Source organism: Andrena cerasifolii, chromosome 8 (genome assembly GCF_050908995.1).
Source record: "Andrena cerasifolii isolate SP2316 chromosome 8, iyAndCera1_principal, whole genome shotgun sequence".
In the NCBI taxonomy this organism is placed as follows: Eukaryota; Metazoa; Arthropoda; class Insecta; order Hymenoptera; family Andrenidae; genus Andrena; species Andrena cerasifolii.
The window spans coordinates 6,747,130-6,763,189 of NC_135125.1; the positions used below are offsets into that span (position 1 = coordinate 6,747,130).

Consider the following 16,060-nt stretch of genomic DNA (forward strand, 5'->3'; position numbering starts at 1 on the left):
TGTTTTCTTCTCCCGAACACTGATTGCTCCAAACAGCCCGGGATGGACCTCGGAATCGGTGAAACCCGTCTCTCCCCAAATTAATATTCATTACACGCGTGCACCACTTCGCTCGTTCATTAATAACGAAAGAGCCTTGGCATTATCCCGGTCACGCGATACCCTTCCATTAACACCGGAATCGATGGAAAAGTAAGCGACGTTTCACTTCATTGAGGTTCGAAACCGCAGAAGGCAACAAATTCAAGAAAACTTCTAAACAGGGTAAAACTCTCAGCTCCCAGATATTCTTCCTCCTCTCTCTCTCTCTCCTTTCGATTGAACAGAAATAGTAATTCGTCGCCTTTCTGCGCAGAACTGAAGTTGACACACGCGTATTTGGCTTCGTTGCGCAATCCCGCGTTACAGCATGGTGTGCGTAATTAATTTGTACGATTAACTTCGAATTTCGTCTCAGGGTCGTACCACCGCCGTGCCATTCTCTCTGCAATCCTTAATGAAGAAAAAAATCGAGCCCGCGACTAGCTCGAATGCCCGTCTCAATCGCGGAGAGCAATTCCTTGAAAGAAAACGACCCGCCATAGTAATTGCGCCGCGAATTCCGCGCGCTAACAGCTAACCAGCGGTCGTATTAGCAAACCTAATAATCAGGCTGCTAGGCTTTTACGATCGGACGCGATTTCGAGTTCGCAGGGCTAAAATCCTCGTAAGGACGATACTCCGCGTTTAATCCTCGAATCGAGGAGAGAGTTCAGTATATCACAAAGTAATGGATCAGAATTTCGTTACACGCTGAGGAAACATCCGCTGCACTTTGCTTTACGATTCCCTGATCTGTCGATCTTCTAATCCTGCAGCTTTGCCTCAAAATTCAGCAGGTGATTGAAGTTGCAATCTTGCAGCTTGCACATCCTTGACGAGGGAAACCTCCCCAAGTAGCAATTGCATCCTTCGTTTCATTGTTAATAAATTTATCCGCGATTCTTCCACTTGTAAACGACCTCCGGCAATGTTGAAACCGTGAGAGCAGCCGCGGAATAATTGAGCATCCCTGAACCGCGCGCAGTTTGCAAATTACGTCGATTACAATACTTCCGAGCCGCTCACCTGTTCGTTACCAAGTATGTAACGCGACACCAGATGAAACAGGCCGACGGGCATGAAAAACTGCGGGCGCAGCGATCGCAGCCGACGGCTGGGTAACCCAATTAGGGGTGACACCGGTAATTACGGCGTATCAGGTGTTACAGGAAAGCTGTAACGGACCACGGTGTCGCGCCTTATCTGCTGCCAGAGGCTGGCATTCGCGGACCTTTTGTTGGCTTCGGCTGCGACGGGTCGGCGAACCAAGTTCGCGTTACAGCATGGAGCAGTTGAATGGTCGGATGCAAAAAGGGGCACTAGCGCTTTAAAATGGGAGAAATTATTGCCCAAACGCTACAAAAGATGGGGGAATTAAATGTTAAATTGTATTTTAAAAAATACAGTGTTATAAAGCTCGTCGCGACACACGTTCTTTCTATTTGCAGTTTGTTTATCCAGTCATTACTATTCGAGCTAAAAATTATAAACAAAGAAATGTTTCATCCTTCAAAGTCAAGTTCAAGTATCGGCGAACTTGAAAGACATGAGCTCTGTCCAGTTTTTAATTAAATATTATTACATTCTCTACGGCTTCGCTAGAGATTTCTGAAGTTATATTTTAAGTCTCCTAACGATCCGTTAATATTTACTCGAGTTATCGCAATTTATGTTTAATGAAATATTGACTTTGGACAATGAAACACTTTTTGTTTGTAATTTTTAGCTCAAATAGTAACGATTGGATAAACAAACTGTAAATAGAAAAAATGTGTGCCGCGGTGCGATTTACAGCACTATATTTTTTAAAATACAGTTTAACAACATTTAATCAATGGACAATCATTTTTCCCATTTTCCAGCGCTCGTCCCCTTATTACATCCGACTCTTCAATTCTTGCTATTTCCAATCTTACTGTTTCTCTTCAATTTCGATTTTTTATTCAGTCGCATGTACCTGAGGAAACTGGTAGTTGGTAGGGTTTAAGATTGAGATCATTGCTTGAAATAGTAGAAGTAGCTTCAGCAAGTAGCAAGTAGCTACCTTCAGCGGTCTTAAATCATAGCGCACCGGTAGATATCGCTGTTGTGCTTCGGAATTTTTCTCTCCGACGACATAAGAGTTTCCAATGACAGTCCAGTAAACACCCACGCGAGCGGTGCGCTCCGTCGGGCGTGAAAAAGAAGCGATCACCTCGAGCCGTGCGTTAGCGACACCTTAACGAGCTCGCGATAGACGCAACTCGCAGCAAGGTCAGGCTGTCCGGTGAGGAAAATCATGTAACATCGATTGCTTTCTCACGACGCCGTAAAAAAGAATAATCCATTTCGTTCACCTTCGCCTCCTGACACCTGGTATTTACGTCTCCCTCGCTTAATGTCCTCGCGCGATCGCCTGGCACCGAGAATCCTAGGCAAAGCCGCGTTATTGCGTGCCACGGGAATTACGGTCTCGCAAAAGGGAGCTCGCTCGTGTTTGAAGGAACAAGCGTGTAGCTTTTAACTGTATTTATCACTGCCGGCGTGACAGATAATGCATAGACCGCGAGGAATTTTTTCGTCAGGCCAGAAAGAGGACGGTTTAAAATAGAAGGCGCGTGGTAACGGCGACAGGTGCGAAGGACAAGTTAATCGAGTTAATCATGATAATTAAGTGGCTCCGCCGGGGGCGATGGGTCTTTGGAACGCGGGTTTTGTGCCGCGGAGAAAAATCCGAAAGGTCATTGCAACTGCGAATTGGTCGACGACCCCGCGAGAATTTAGAGTTAAATGATCAAGGAGGTAAGTGGGACACCTTGAAGCTGATCCGCGTATAACCAATAAGCACGTCTCAGCAAGCGATTATCATATTGCGGAATTCGAGAAAAATTGCTGGCGAGACGTAGCTGCTGATTTGACGAACGTGTTGTCAAAACCGACGTCTCGATTAATCAACCATGTCGTTACTAGCTAATGGCTCTCCTGATAACATACCTGCCACATTCATTACACCGTAATTGGCACTCGATTTTCGGAGATATCCTCCCTCGTGAAACTCGCGCCGGTGTCCTCGGATTATGTCCCGCGATTCTTGCTCCCTGGACTGAGGGGTCTATCTACTTTGATCGGCCGAAAAATAAAATTAAATTTAATTAAATAAAATGGTCTTAAGGGGTTACCACGGTCAGTAAGGCCAGCAAAGGAACGATTCTTTGGGAATTTATTTCAGAAAGTACATGCATATTTTATGCAAAGATTTTTGTATTCAGATGAGGAAGACATTAACAGGGTATTATGTTATACTAGCGTCCCCCGTGTCGGCTTTGCCCGAGATATTAGCGTGACTGCTTCATGTTTATTAGAATTAATATCTTTTAAGGGAATTAAGTATTTTTAAAAAAGGTTAATTTCTTCGTAATATTTTGGAAAAGATAACATTCTCTCCTTTGGGAGATTTACTTTTCCTCCAGCGCAACGTATACCAGGCGCTTCTCCGTTCCATGTTAATAACGCGTTTTTTAAACATGTCTCCGTCCTAGACTATCCAGGAATAACGTGTTAAAATTTGAGGAAGATCGGTTCAATAAGTCTTGAGTTTTGCGCGAACATAAAAGTCAGCACTCTCTTTATATAATAATATAGATATAGATTTTGGTGTAAAAGTATGTATCTATTGCAAAATTACAAGTGATTTCCTGAAATGGGATTTTGGATTTCGTTGACCTCGATTTCTCAAGAACCGCTTCACCAATCTTTCTGAAACTTTGTAGGTTTCTTCTAGACATTCAAATTTAGTCTTTAATCGGAGCTTTTGTTTCTCCAATGCAGTTTTCACTTTATGGATAAAAAATTACTGTTTTTTTCTACGAAAATCGATCATTCCACTTTAACATCCCATTTTATAAAACGGAGCGATTAAAGACTAGATAAACCATTGTACTACCTAAATCTTCTTCGTTTTTCGATCATAGATAACCCAGTCCCGAATAATGTTCACCGCGAAACGTATTTCTAGAAACAGCTTCCGGGAAATCAGTTGCAATTTTGCAATAAATAACTACTTTTACACTAAAACATAATATAATAACCCGTTAAAGTGTTCCTAATCCGAATAAAAAAATCTTTGCATAAAAATATGCAGGTACTTTCTGAAATAAATTCCCAAAGAATCGTTCTTTCTGCGACCTTACTGGCTGCGGTAACCCGTTAAATTGGCTAGCTGAAAATCCGAAAGTGAAACTATCCCAGTCAATCGTCCCTCATTCTCTTCTTTCCCCGAAGAACGTCGACAAGAAAGAAGCAGAAGAAGGACGATCGACGTTTACATATTCGCGTAACAAGTTCCAATCGAAGTCGATGTAAACGAAGACACTCGGCTGTTAATGAACAATTTTCCTGGCAAAGGACTCGATAAACCAATATCAGCTAGCCTATGATGTAACAGGAGAGCAACAGAACCTCGTCAGCCGCGTTATCGCTTAAATGCTCGCCTGTTACGAAAGCTTATCGCCTTCGCGGGTGACACTCGAATATGAAGCTTCCACCGCCGCGTGTCCGCGATCTATGCGAGGATCGACCGGGGACACGTGGACGTCGGCTCGACGATGATTTGCGACGGTGTTATCGCTGGCCACGTCCAGCCGAATGCAGGATTCAGAGAAACGCAGAGCGCCACCACTGGCAGACTCTTGGAGGCGCGTTGCTCGATCACCGGTGCGATCCCGATCGAGATAGCGGCGTGATTTACAGCGCCAGTTTGGGTGGCTTACGTATGCCAGCGCGGGTACAGAGTTACGGTGTCTAGTAGCTTAGATTGTCGCGATCACGGGGCCGCGATCCAGACACACGGGATCGTGATTAACGAGACCACGTGCTGGCGTATTACTTGGTCGATCACGATCCGCTGGTCGATACAATGTTTTACCAGGTTTACACGTCTCCGAAACCAGTGTCGGCGAAATGCGCCGCGGCCGGAGATGTTAATTAGCCAGCGATCGGGCCTCGTTGTCGTAGATAATCGATCCTGTACCGTGAAAGCGCTCGCGCACGCGAGCGTCTCGTGAAAACCGCCCGGCAAGTTTAATGGAATTCGTGTTCCGACGATTGCCCGCTGGATTTTTCTCCTCGGTCCTCTCGCTGGCCGGGGTGATTGATTAATATTGAAGTGGACGGGCGCCTCGAGTCGTTAAATGGAAGTACACGTACGCTAATGACTAATTAACGTGGAATCGCTGTAAATACGCCGCGGAGACGTTTAGGAGCGAGCATACATCTAACGATGCCTATTTACATTTATATTAAACCGCCGTTCGCGCTGTTTTATTGCTTCTACGACCTGTCCTCTGATGCCCCATCATCGCGGAATCATGTGGCATCGAGGTTGTCGAAGGAAACCGGGGCTAATTGCGCGTGGAGGCTCCTCACCGAAGCAAAGCGGATTTAGCGGCACTCTTCTAAATACTTTCACTGTGACAACCCTCCTGAAATTGATTCGATAAGAATTTACCGGTACCTGGAACGCGCGGTTCGATCGAGATTCTCTCAGCACGCCGGCAGCGTCAGCGCGAAACGGGCGGTTTAGGTCAAGGCGTTCATCGAGCCACATTGTTCTTCAACGCGGCGAAAGTGCGCATACGATTATCGTTTATTTATCCCCGGGGCTCGTTCAGAGAGATGCATGGTACACGCTCGCGCTCGTTAGAGGAGAGCTGGCAATCGTTTCTCGGTAATGGAATCGTCAGAGTCCTCGGGAACCCGGGCGATCCACGGTTCCACGAGGCTAAAAGGCTCGCGAGCTTCGATAAAACGTATCTCGGAGGGCCCGTTCTTTTAACCGAGCACAAGTCCCCGCGGAATGCTCGTCGATCCAGCTGCGAATGCCTGGCATCAAACGCACCGTGCAATCCCAAGGAATTTCAATTCGAACGACTTCCTTAATGCTCGTACTCTGGACTCGGTAACAATGACGATCTTAACGTCTGCCTCCCGTAATGATAACTGCCCGCGGCTCGCCATTGGCCCGGAGTTTACGAGCCGAGGGATCTTCAGCCTCCGTCCACGCTCTTAGAAGCCCCGGTGTACCCGAAGCCGCGGCGAAACTGGCGAACTTTTGTGAGATTTCTTTGCGCGCCAGGGGAGGAGGATCGAAGCTGGAATCGACGGTGGCCATCGATCACAAGTAGCAATCCTGAGTTGAGACACGATCGCGAAAATTCGAAACCGGTCGGGATAGACGGGGCGGAGAAATCGATGGAAACGACATTGAAAATTACGCTGGATCTAAGACGCGCAACAAATCACGACGGATGATTGAATCGATTACGCGGCTGTACGGCCAGAGGAACGAGATAGCCGCGTAACAAGGCAACGAGGGCCGCGCTATAAATCGCCGACTGTCGACCGCGCCGCGGAGTGTAGGCACTGGCTTCACAAATCAAGCTGAGAGATCTAATTTGTTAGGAAATAAGGGCACGCCGATAGCCGTCACGGGAACACGGTGGATAGAGTTCTTGCGAGGGGTGGACTCTATTATCGAGCGGAGCCGGGCACCGAGGATCTGGGAATCGGAGGCGGTCAATCTTCGACCGGGGCGTGCGTATTGTTTGTTGCCTGGTCGGCGAGGATCGTTAACGTTGCGGTAAATCAAGGCGAAGGGCAGGGTACACGGCGGGGAGGAAAGATGAGAGTGGAGGGATCGCTGAGGAAGAGCGGAGGGCCTCGGGGGTGAGTTTGTTGGGGATCTGGTGCTATTACAGTGTTTACAGGCCGCACGCATCGTCCGGCGCGGGAAATGTCTAATGAGAGAATAATTTCACCCGCGGGGTACCCGGACGGTTATTTGCCGGCGTAGATGACGGATCATTATATCGGCAAGTGCACGGTGATGGAATTGTTAGACCGTTTCCGTGTAAAAGTCGCGTCGAACGTGGAATTACAAGACCGGTCTGTTCGTACCCAATGATTTCATAGAGATCTGCATAATATTCCCCTTAAATTACGGATTTATGGTCGCCGAGCGATCGCGCGGGCTTGTCTGCGATACTTCTGCGACAGTGATTCATCTGTTATTGCGATCCTCCTCGATTGCACTTCAAAACATTGTGTTTGCCCGCCAGTTAGAGTTTGCATAACTTCCTCGTCCGATCAATTAATAGCGTAAAAACCAAAGGGACGTCTTATGTTTCACCCCGCTGAGTACCCGAGTTTTGCGAGCAATATAATTATGTTTATCCGTCCGCTGGCGTGTCAAAGCACTGGCAGTTCTTGTTGGCAAGCGAACAGGACGTAGCTGTCTTTAGGATCGCGTAAAAATTCTACAGGGTGCGGCGGCTGAACATTCCCTAAGGGGCAAGTAGCGTATCTGGGGGAGATGTAACGTTTCTGTTCGCGTCGACTCCAATTATCGACTCTCGATATTAATTACATTACAGAGTGTTGGAAATTACTCCGCAGAGGTTGAAAATAAATGTCACACTATAAACACAACTATGGTTTATTGTATAGATAGACAATACACAGTGTGTCCACGTATTAATGTTAGTTGGTTATATATAAAAGTATACAAGAGAAAAGAAACTTTAAGAGACGGAACGCGATCTGCACGGTTTGGTCAGAATTTTCAGACTGGCTACGGTCGTCACCTTATGCCCCGGTCAAGACCCTTCGCCCCTCTTCTCCAGAAAAAGAGAAACGCAGCCCCTTAGTCCTAACACTGAGACTCGTTGAACTCCAACACAGAGAGTTGTTTCCCCCCCGTCGACGTTGTATTAAGAAAATCCTGGACCCACAGGGTGCCGTGGCTTCCATTTCCGATCCTGGCTCGCGTTCGCGTTGAATTTCTGTACCACGGTGATCGTCGCAGGCCCTGCAGAAGAAAAAGTACTGTACGAGGCCTCCTCGGCGTTTCCTGTACACACCTTGGTGTGTATGGTAATGCGCGGGGGCCAAATACACGGTCCCCCGTCGGCGAACACGCGTCCGCCGCTCCAGCCGTGTTAAAACTACGCGATCCCTGTCGTGGGCGTGCTGGACGCAACGCAACGTCGATCAGCCTAGCGTCTCTAACGAAAATAAAGCCATTCGCGTGCCTGCTACGATCGTAAAACCTAGGCGGCGTCCCTGCGCCGCGCATTTAATGCCGCGTTTCTCGGAAAGCCTCGCTAACGACACCGGCGTCCGTGTAATTGTGATTCGACGTGAATCAACGGGACAGAAATACGATAATAGCGGGCCCCGCCATTGCGCGCCGCGGCTGCTTAAATTATTCGCGTTTTTCCGCGACGCTATAACGGTGCCTGGTAGGAGCCTAGAACGCGAGGAGAATACGAGGCGGCGTAGCTTGTTAACCGGCGACACTTGGACGTTATTTTTCCCCGCGACGCTAACAACTGCTCCCGACGTATAAACTCGCGAGAGCGCAGCGGTAAATTTGAATCGCCGATCGTTTTAAAAAAGTGCGCGCCAAGGGGAGCGCGCGTACGCTGCCCCAGTAGCTTTCGTAATCTCGTAGGAGAGTTTGAAATTGGCGCGGCGAGGTGGCGCCACCGTAGTCGACGAAGGCGCGCCGAACGCTCCACGCGAATTCCGTTCCCTCTTTCTGTCGCGATCAAAACAGCCGTGAAGGTGATCGTACGACGTCGTGCGTCCGCGTCGCGTGTAAGCGAAGCCGCGGCGCTGAGATCTAGCTGAAAACATGATTCCTCGGCGCCGAGCAACGAGGATCCCCTGTTTACGCGACGTGGTCGAGGGACTGCATCGTTGGACGCCATGACAGTCCTCGTCCCGATGCTTTTCCCGCGAGATCGCAAGGACCTTCGCTGGAGGTTCCGAGCAGGCGTGGAGGAGAACGTGGGCGCTTGAATTCGAAGAGATCGCTGGGACGAGGCATCGAGGAGACCTCGCGGTGGACGGCGCGCCAACCTGTGGCTTTCGATCCCCCCACAATTCCCTCGATCGCCTCGTGCCTCGAGCAATCCGCTGCCAGTTGTCGTCGCACGTTTACGAGCGCGGTCGCGGTAATTAGGGCTTGCCCGGTCGGCAACAACATCGCAGCCAGTGACGATCGAACGACCTCCCTCCGACCGCCGATAAAAGAGTGCGGTGTGACGGTTGTTTACGCGCGACACTCCGCACGCTCGACCCCTCGTCCGTTCGCGATTCCCCGTTGGAAAGATTCCGCAGCGCGACGAGGAACGCACGTGGGTAAACGTCTCGGGCCGACCAGTGACCTTTCCAGCGTGATGTAACTCGCGAGCGGTGAAAGACTCGATCGCGCTCGTAATCTGTAACGCGCATGCCCGTGCACTTCGGGCGAGACGAGTTTTCATCGCGCGTCGGGTAAAGGTTGGATCGTTTTGTGAACTGGATCAATGGTAGCAGCCGGATGCAAGGTACTTTTAGCAGTGCGCGAACGCTTGTCAGATGAGACACGAGCCGGGGCTTGTTCTCGGGCAGTGCCGTGGGCTCGTTGTAATTATCGGGTTGTGGTGACGCGTGGAACAGCGAGGAAGTGAGGTTCGCGGAAAATGCGGACGACCACGCCACCCAGGGGCATCAAGCAGCTTCGCCGAGGCGTCGGGCACGAGGCATCCTTGAATTACAGGAATCGACTGGTATGTCAATGATCTTATTAGTTTTGTTACTCATCGGGGAAATCAATTGAATTCGGAATTTAGCCAGTTTCCATTTCTTGTACATGCTGGGGTAATTACGGTGTCTGTTGCAAGTGTAGTGTAATATTATTCTCGGTTATACGAGCGGCGAGGAGCACTCGGCTCTGATTTTTGGCGCCATTTTCGAGCACTACCTCTGTGCAACGAACTACTTGCACTTTTTCATAGATGGCAGTGATTATCGTTTAACCAAATTGTATCTGTGGAACACGCACCGCCGTTTATTAGGACTCCTAGTCTGTATGGAATAATTCTGAAATATTTTGCAAAGATTATCGGAGAACTCTAGCGAATTTGATTCGGTATTTTAAATTGAAAGCAGCGAAAAGTATTCAATCTGTAATAAATATCACATTTTCTGCAAGTATAGCAGTATGCATGTACCTATACAGAGATATAGCAAATTTATAATTGCTAGCTTATTAGAAACTGAACGCATGTAGTGGTAATTGTCTAGCTCACCGAAACGAGACAAAGTAAAAATGGAATTCGTGGTAAAAAATAAACATCTCCCTGCCGAGCTTCGATTTCTCCATTGGGTTAGAAATTCCACTAATCCTTGCTACACATTTCTCCCCGCTGTAATTACGTTATCGCGAAGTCTCGACGCTAGCCGTTGCATCGCGCGGATGCCTCGTCCAGCATCCAGCACGCGTTCCCTTCGGCAGGAAAACGCTTCCATCGGTGGTTGAAAACGCCTCGGAAACCGGTTGCGCACCGTATAAGCTTAAATCCAGTTTCCTTTCACCTTTTGCACGAGGAACTGCTCCGGGTGTCGCGGCTTATCAGGGCGTTTCGCGTGTTACGGCCGCGGATAACGCTCGCGAGCGTGGCGGTGTCTTTCGTATCGCTTCTAGACGCATAATCGGAGAGCCGTTGCGGCGCTTTATCGAGATCGGGATTCCATTAACGAAACGATCGCGGCGCGTAATCTGCTCGGCGGATCGGTCGCGGCGCTGTCCCTTGCGTCGGCCATGCTTTTGTCCCCGCGGACGTTTCGAGACGGTAATCTGGCCGATTTGTTTGCGTATCCGCTGGCACGATGCACTGAGATCGTCTCGGTGATAACGCGAGTTAGCGTGGACGGTATCGCGTTGCACGTTCACGCTTCGCCTCGCGATTCCAACGTCACCGCGGACAACTTCGTCGCGAATCCTCGTCCTCTCGGATCGATCTTGGGCAGTCAGAGGGATCGCTCGTGTTCTCTTGTCATCGCGCGAGGTTATTCTTCCTGCTTTTTGTGGGATCGGTGGATTATCGCGTGCTTAATGCTGGAGTATAATGGAGGACCATTGGGAGGACTGTGGGTAATGTTGGGACAGATTTCGAAGTAAGTTTTCGTAGATTGCTGAAATTTGAATAGTTTGTAGTCTTTAGTGATATTTAAACGTACCTCAAAGGATTTTTTAAAATTTTGAAAAATGTCGATTTTACAGCTGTTTCAAGTTAAGTGCTAACCTTTTTTCAATACATTGTACTATAATGTATAATCTCAAAGGATTTTTAAAAATTTATACTATAATGTATTGAAAAAAAGTTAGCTTAACTTTAAACAGCTGTAAATTCGACATTTTTCAAAATTTTGAAAAATCCTTTGAGGCACGTTTAAATATCACTAAAGACTACAGCATATTGAAATTTCAGCAATCTACGAAAACTTACACCGAAATCTGTCCGAGTTCGCATGGAATGACTCTTATATGTACTCGTTTCGTCCTACTTTGTAACATGCCCGCGTCTAAGGCATGGCCTGCTAGGTAAGCCTTACTTGATGAGTTCCACTAACAGGCCCAGGACGAAACGCACCTTCCTTTTCTCTCCTTCCGTCTTATCTTCAACCATATCTCTACCCCCGTCAAAGTAATTACATTCTACGAGCTTTTTGGGTGTCAGGTGGGAACTGTTCATTCAAAGTCATCTCCAAGACTATGATTTCTTTAATGACACCAGTGGCGGATTTAACAAGACGGCTGATGGTCCCACAGGGCCCCATGAACAAACGAAAAGTTATGATTAGGTATGGGTATCCAAACACTACAATTTTTCTGTGCTACTACACTTGGCCCATTTTTAGTAAACTACCCCTTCATTTTCCCGAACAAATTGGGCCCCCGCCCAAAAGGACCTCCTAGGGCCCCATCTTCAAAAAAAAATTCACTGTACGCTATATTTTTTTCTGCACTACTGCAGTTAACTCGTTTTTAGTAAACTGTTTATTTTCCCCCAAAATTGGGCCCCTCGGAACTCAGAATCGCTGATTACGGGAATTTTCGCGATTCTCGACCTTATTCTGCGATCTTTAAACATTCGTAGCTCGGAGCACCGTTAACCGATTTTGATGAAATTTTAGGCACGTATACAACTTACTGCAATCTACAAACTTTTTTTTTTAATTTTCATTACAAGCTCGCAAAAAAAAGTTAAAAAATCGACCTTTACTATTCTTTTCGCTATTCCAACGAAATACATTTTTTTCCAAAACGACGAAACGCGTCAGTTAGCAAACTAATCCTTCTAGCTTCACGAAAAAAGCTCAAGTCGTTTGGACCAATTCTAAAAAAGTTATGCGATTTTAAAAAGTGTCCGAACATTAATGCGAGCCACTGTAGGATATCCTGGCCTGAGTCAGAATACTGTGTGAAGTAGTACAGTAGTAGCAGGTATTTAGAGAGTAACTTGAGTGAGTTTGATGTGTGCTTGCCGCTGACCAACTGACCCAATGGTTCCTCCAAGTTCCTATTCAAATGTCTCACTTCAGCTTGCATTAGAATATGAAAGAGGGCGACTAATGTTTCGAAGTGTGGGACCCAAGGCCGCGCCAAGGTCACCAGCGTCCCATCTGTCGCGTTCGGATATCAGTTTCGAGTGTAATCTTCAACCCGTCGTTCGTCTTGAGATCCTAGCCAACCATTTCCCCCAAGTCGTTTACTAAACACTCGAAAACAAGTCGAACCTCCGCAAGAAGAAGATAAACATCCGATATGCAAACGGTCCTCCATTCGCAACGACATGATGAGACTGCGGCAAGTGGAGACCGCGCGGCTATAATCAGACGAAACGGCGAGCAGCGTACAGAGGATGCGTATATCTCGCTGTAATTACGCCCCGACGAGACACCGTCGGACTCTGAGTCGTCGATATTATGCAAATCGAATCAGCCGACGGCTGTGTGCCATTAAAACGATCGAGTTGGCGCGTTTCCCGCCGATATGCAGCTCGCCCACATCCGAGAAACGTAGCCCTGACCTACCAGCATCGAAATCACTCTCCGTCTCTGCATCTAAACAAAGAAGCTGCCCCTCTAACTTCTCTTCCACGACTCGATCGGTCGATCCTTCCTTCCACCGCGAAACAAAGGCTCTCACGAGTCTCGCGATCGCTGCGTTCGAAATAGGAAGACAACAGGCTGTCGGGACATTAATTACGATCATCCCGCTGATTGGAACGTGGCGCCGCAATTTTCCACGCTGCCTCTCGCTGAGTACCAGTCTTCCGTTACCGTCGCGACGCTGATGCGCGTTAAATCATAGTACGGCACGCGCGTGTGTGCACGGCGACGAGTCAAGTGGAATGAATTAACACCCGCGCTGATCGATCGAGTATCAGTGGAAACGTTCGAAAATCGCTGCGTAACCGGACGTGCATCGTTGAAAACGATCCTGTTTCCCCTCCGTACTCGCGCACGCCCACGCGCCGCAACCAGCGGCAGCCTTGGCCGACTGGCGCGGCGGCCTGCACTGTTTTTCTTTCTTCCTCCTGTCTCTCTCTCTCTCTTTTTTCTCTCTATTTTCCACGACGCCACACATCTTCTTTTTCAACTTAAACTATAAAAGATCGTCGCGTTCGCGACACCGGCGTTGAATTATTTATAAGGAACGAGGCTGGGCACCGGCGGACGCCTCTAGCAGGGTTACCGCGTAATATCCGCGGCATTAAACGCTAATAATAGTCTCCTATTTCCCCCGTCACGTGCCTCCGCTACCAGCCGTCTCCCTGCGCGGCATAATTGCCCCGATGCACCCACATTCCATCGGTCTCCATCAAGACGATTTCACGCCGATGGAATCCACCCCGAGATAGCATCTTTCGATGATAATTCACGCTCGATTTCGGCCCGATGGAATCCCGTCGCTGATGAGGCGTGAGAGGGTCCGCGAGGTTACCAAGGGTATGGTGGTGCATTGCATTCAGTGACGCTTAGGTAGCGGCGTTGGGAAGCGGGAGTCGGAAGTGGATATCGCGGTGTAGGTATAAATGTGCATAGGGGAGACCGGGGCTAAAAGTTCCGGGGGTAAGTTGTTCCGACGGCTCTATCTTCAAAATAAAAAGAGCGTTGTACTTTAAATTATTTTTTCCGTGTGAGTTGATCACGCTACTCTGTCGCCCACTTTAATAGCGTCCGCGACAGCGAATTGTGTGGTTGTAAGCAAGGACCTATTAGTCGCGTACCAGATAAGTAAAAAATTTTCTATCATTACTTTTTGGTCTATTTCAATTATTTAACGTCGATATTATAGATTGAATCGTTCTTATGGATCAAATGACATTTAAGAACATGGTATAATAGTGTTTATCGTTTGAATACATGTATAAGCAGAATAGTCTTTGAAATTGCTACATGTGTCGGTAGGGGCTAGTTGTTACCGTGACTTGGGGCACGTTGTTACCGTAAAAACTTGCCCTGCCGCAAATAGGTCTGTGAAGATAGCACCCCCAAATTCGATTTTTTAAAAAAACTCAACGGCATTCGTTTGTTCATCGTATGCCCATGTTTTCCCATAAAAAAATTTCGTTTGCCCACCCTTCAATAAAAAATTATGGCAAAAAAAAATTTTCATCAGCACCCCCATGAAAACGTTTTAATGATTTATCGGTGGGAAATGATTGTCCTTCGTTTGCCCACGTTTGCCCATAAAAAATTTTTTTTTGCCCACCCTCCAAAAAAAGTTATGAACAAAATAAAAAATTTGTCTTCATCACCCATCATGAATGTATTTCAATTTTTTAATAGAAGGATACGAATGTACCCGACCTGGCCACGTTTGCCCACTCTCAGATTTCATTTGCCCACCCTCCAGAATTTAAATAAAAAATAAAAACCTCGAAAAGAAGGGTACAGGTGAAGCGATCGCGTTAAAGTTCGATTTTTCTGGAAAATATTATCGAAATCGTTCTTTCAACGATGCAGTTCATTAGTTTAGATGTAAAAGAGATTTGCCCATGCATTAATTTCGTATGCCCACCCTCCAGAATCGAATTATTAATAAAGATAGCCAAGAAGTGCGGTACCCGTTGAAGCGATCGCGTTAAAGTTCGATTTTTCTGGAAAATATTATCGAAATCGTTCTTTCAACGATGCAGTTCATTAGTTTAGATGTAGAAGAGATTTGCCCATGCATTAATTTCGTATGCCCATCCTCCAGAATCGAATTATTAATAAAGATAGCCAAGAAGTGCGGTACCCGTTGAAGCGATCGCGTTAAAGTTCGATTTTTCTGGAAAATATTATCAAAATCGTTCTTTCAACGATGCATATCGTTTGTCCAGATGTAGAAGAGACTTGTCCATGCATTAATTTCGTATGCCCACCCTCCAGAATCGAATTATTAATAAAGATAGCCTAGAAGTGCGTCGTTGGAAATAATTCGAGAGTATCGCAGACATCTGTTTACGTTTCGGCAGTGGCACTCGGGGCTGCGACCCTTCAGGGTATCAGCGCTGCGTGTCGTCATCGAACGTGTCGAAACGTAAACAGATGTCTGCGATACCCTCGAATTGTTTCCAACGACGCACGAAAGTCAGTCGGTCTCCAGAGTTCGGACGCAACCCTTGCGAGACCGTGCGTTCATTTACGGTTTGTGAAGTAACTGTGAGATTATATTATTTTCCGTTGTGCGATATCATTGCGGTAATTAGTGAAAAATGACTAGAAAACCACTCTGGTGTTATTCTGCACATGCTGCAGATGTGTGAAAAGTGTGAAGTGTTCGATGAGCGATACAAATTGAAGTGTCGTTCGAATAAAGTGAGAAAGAAGTGTGTGCAACATTTCTTGGATAACATGTCACCAAACACCTTCAACCTTTACGGTAAGAACAATCGATTTTGATAATTCATTCGGGAAAAAAACGAACGGAAAGGTATTCGGTTCAACGGGTACCGCACTTCTTGGCTATCTTTATTAATAATTCGATTCTGGAGGGTGGGCATACGAAATTAATGCATGGGCAAATCTCTTTTACATTTAAACTAACGGACTGCATCGTTGAAAGAACGATTTCGATAATATTTTCCAGAAAAATCGAACTTTAACGCGATCGCTTTAACGG

The 16,060-nt window shown here is 47.1% G+C and overlaps 1 protein-coding gene across 3 annotated transcripts in view; it reads left to right on the plus strand.

The window, feature by feature from the left end:
- The window catches only part of Sarm (sterile alpha and armadillo motif), a 109,613-nt gene that overhangs the window by 5,986 nt on the left and 87,567 nt on the right, over nucleotides 1-16,060 (plus strand). The window contains exon 1 of one of the 3 annotated variants that reach the window (XM_076817928.1): nucleotides 9,274-9,671. The exons of the other annotated variants lie outside the window; for them this stretch is intronic. Coding sequence (XP_076674043.1) covers nucleotides 9,585-9,671 — 87 coding nt within the window. The 5' untranslated portion in view covers nucleotides 9,274-9,584. Of the gene's footprint in view, nucleotides 1-9,273; nucleotides 9,672-16,060 lie in introns of those variants that run through there. 3 annotated transcript variants of the gene reach the window in all.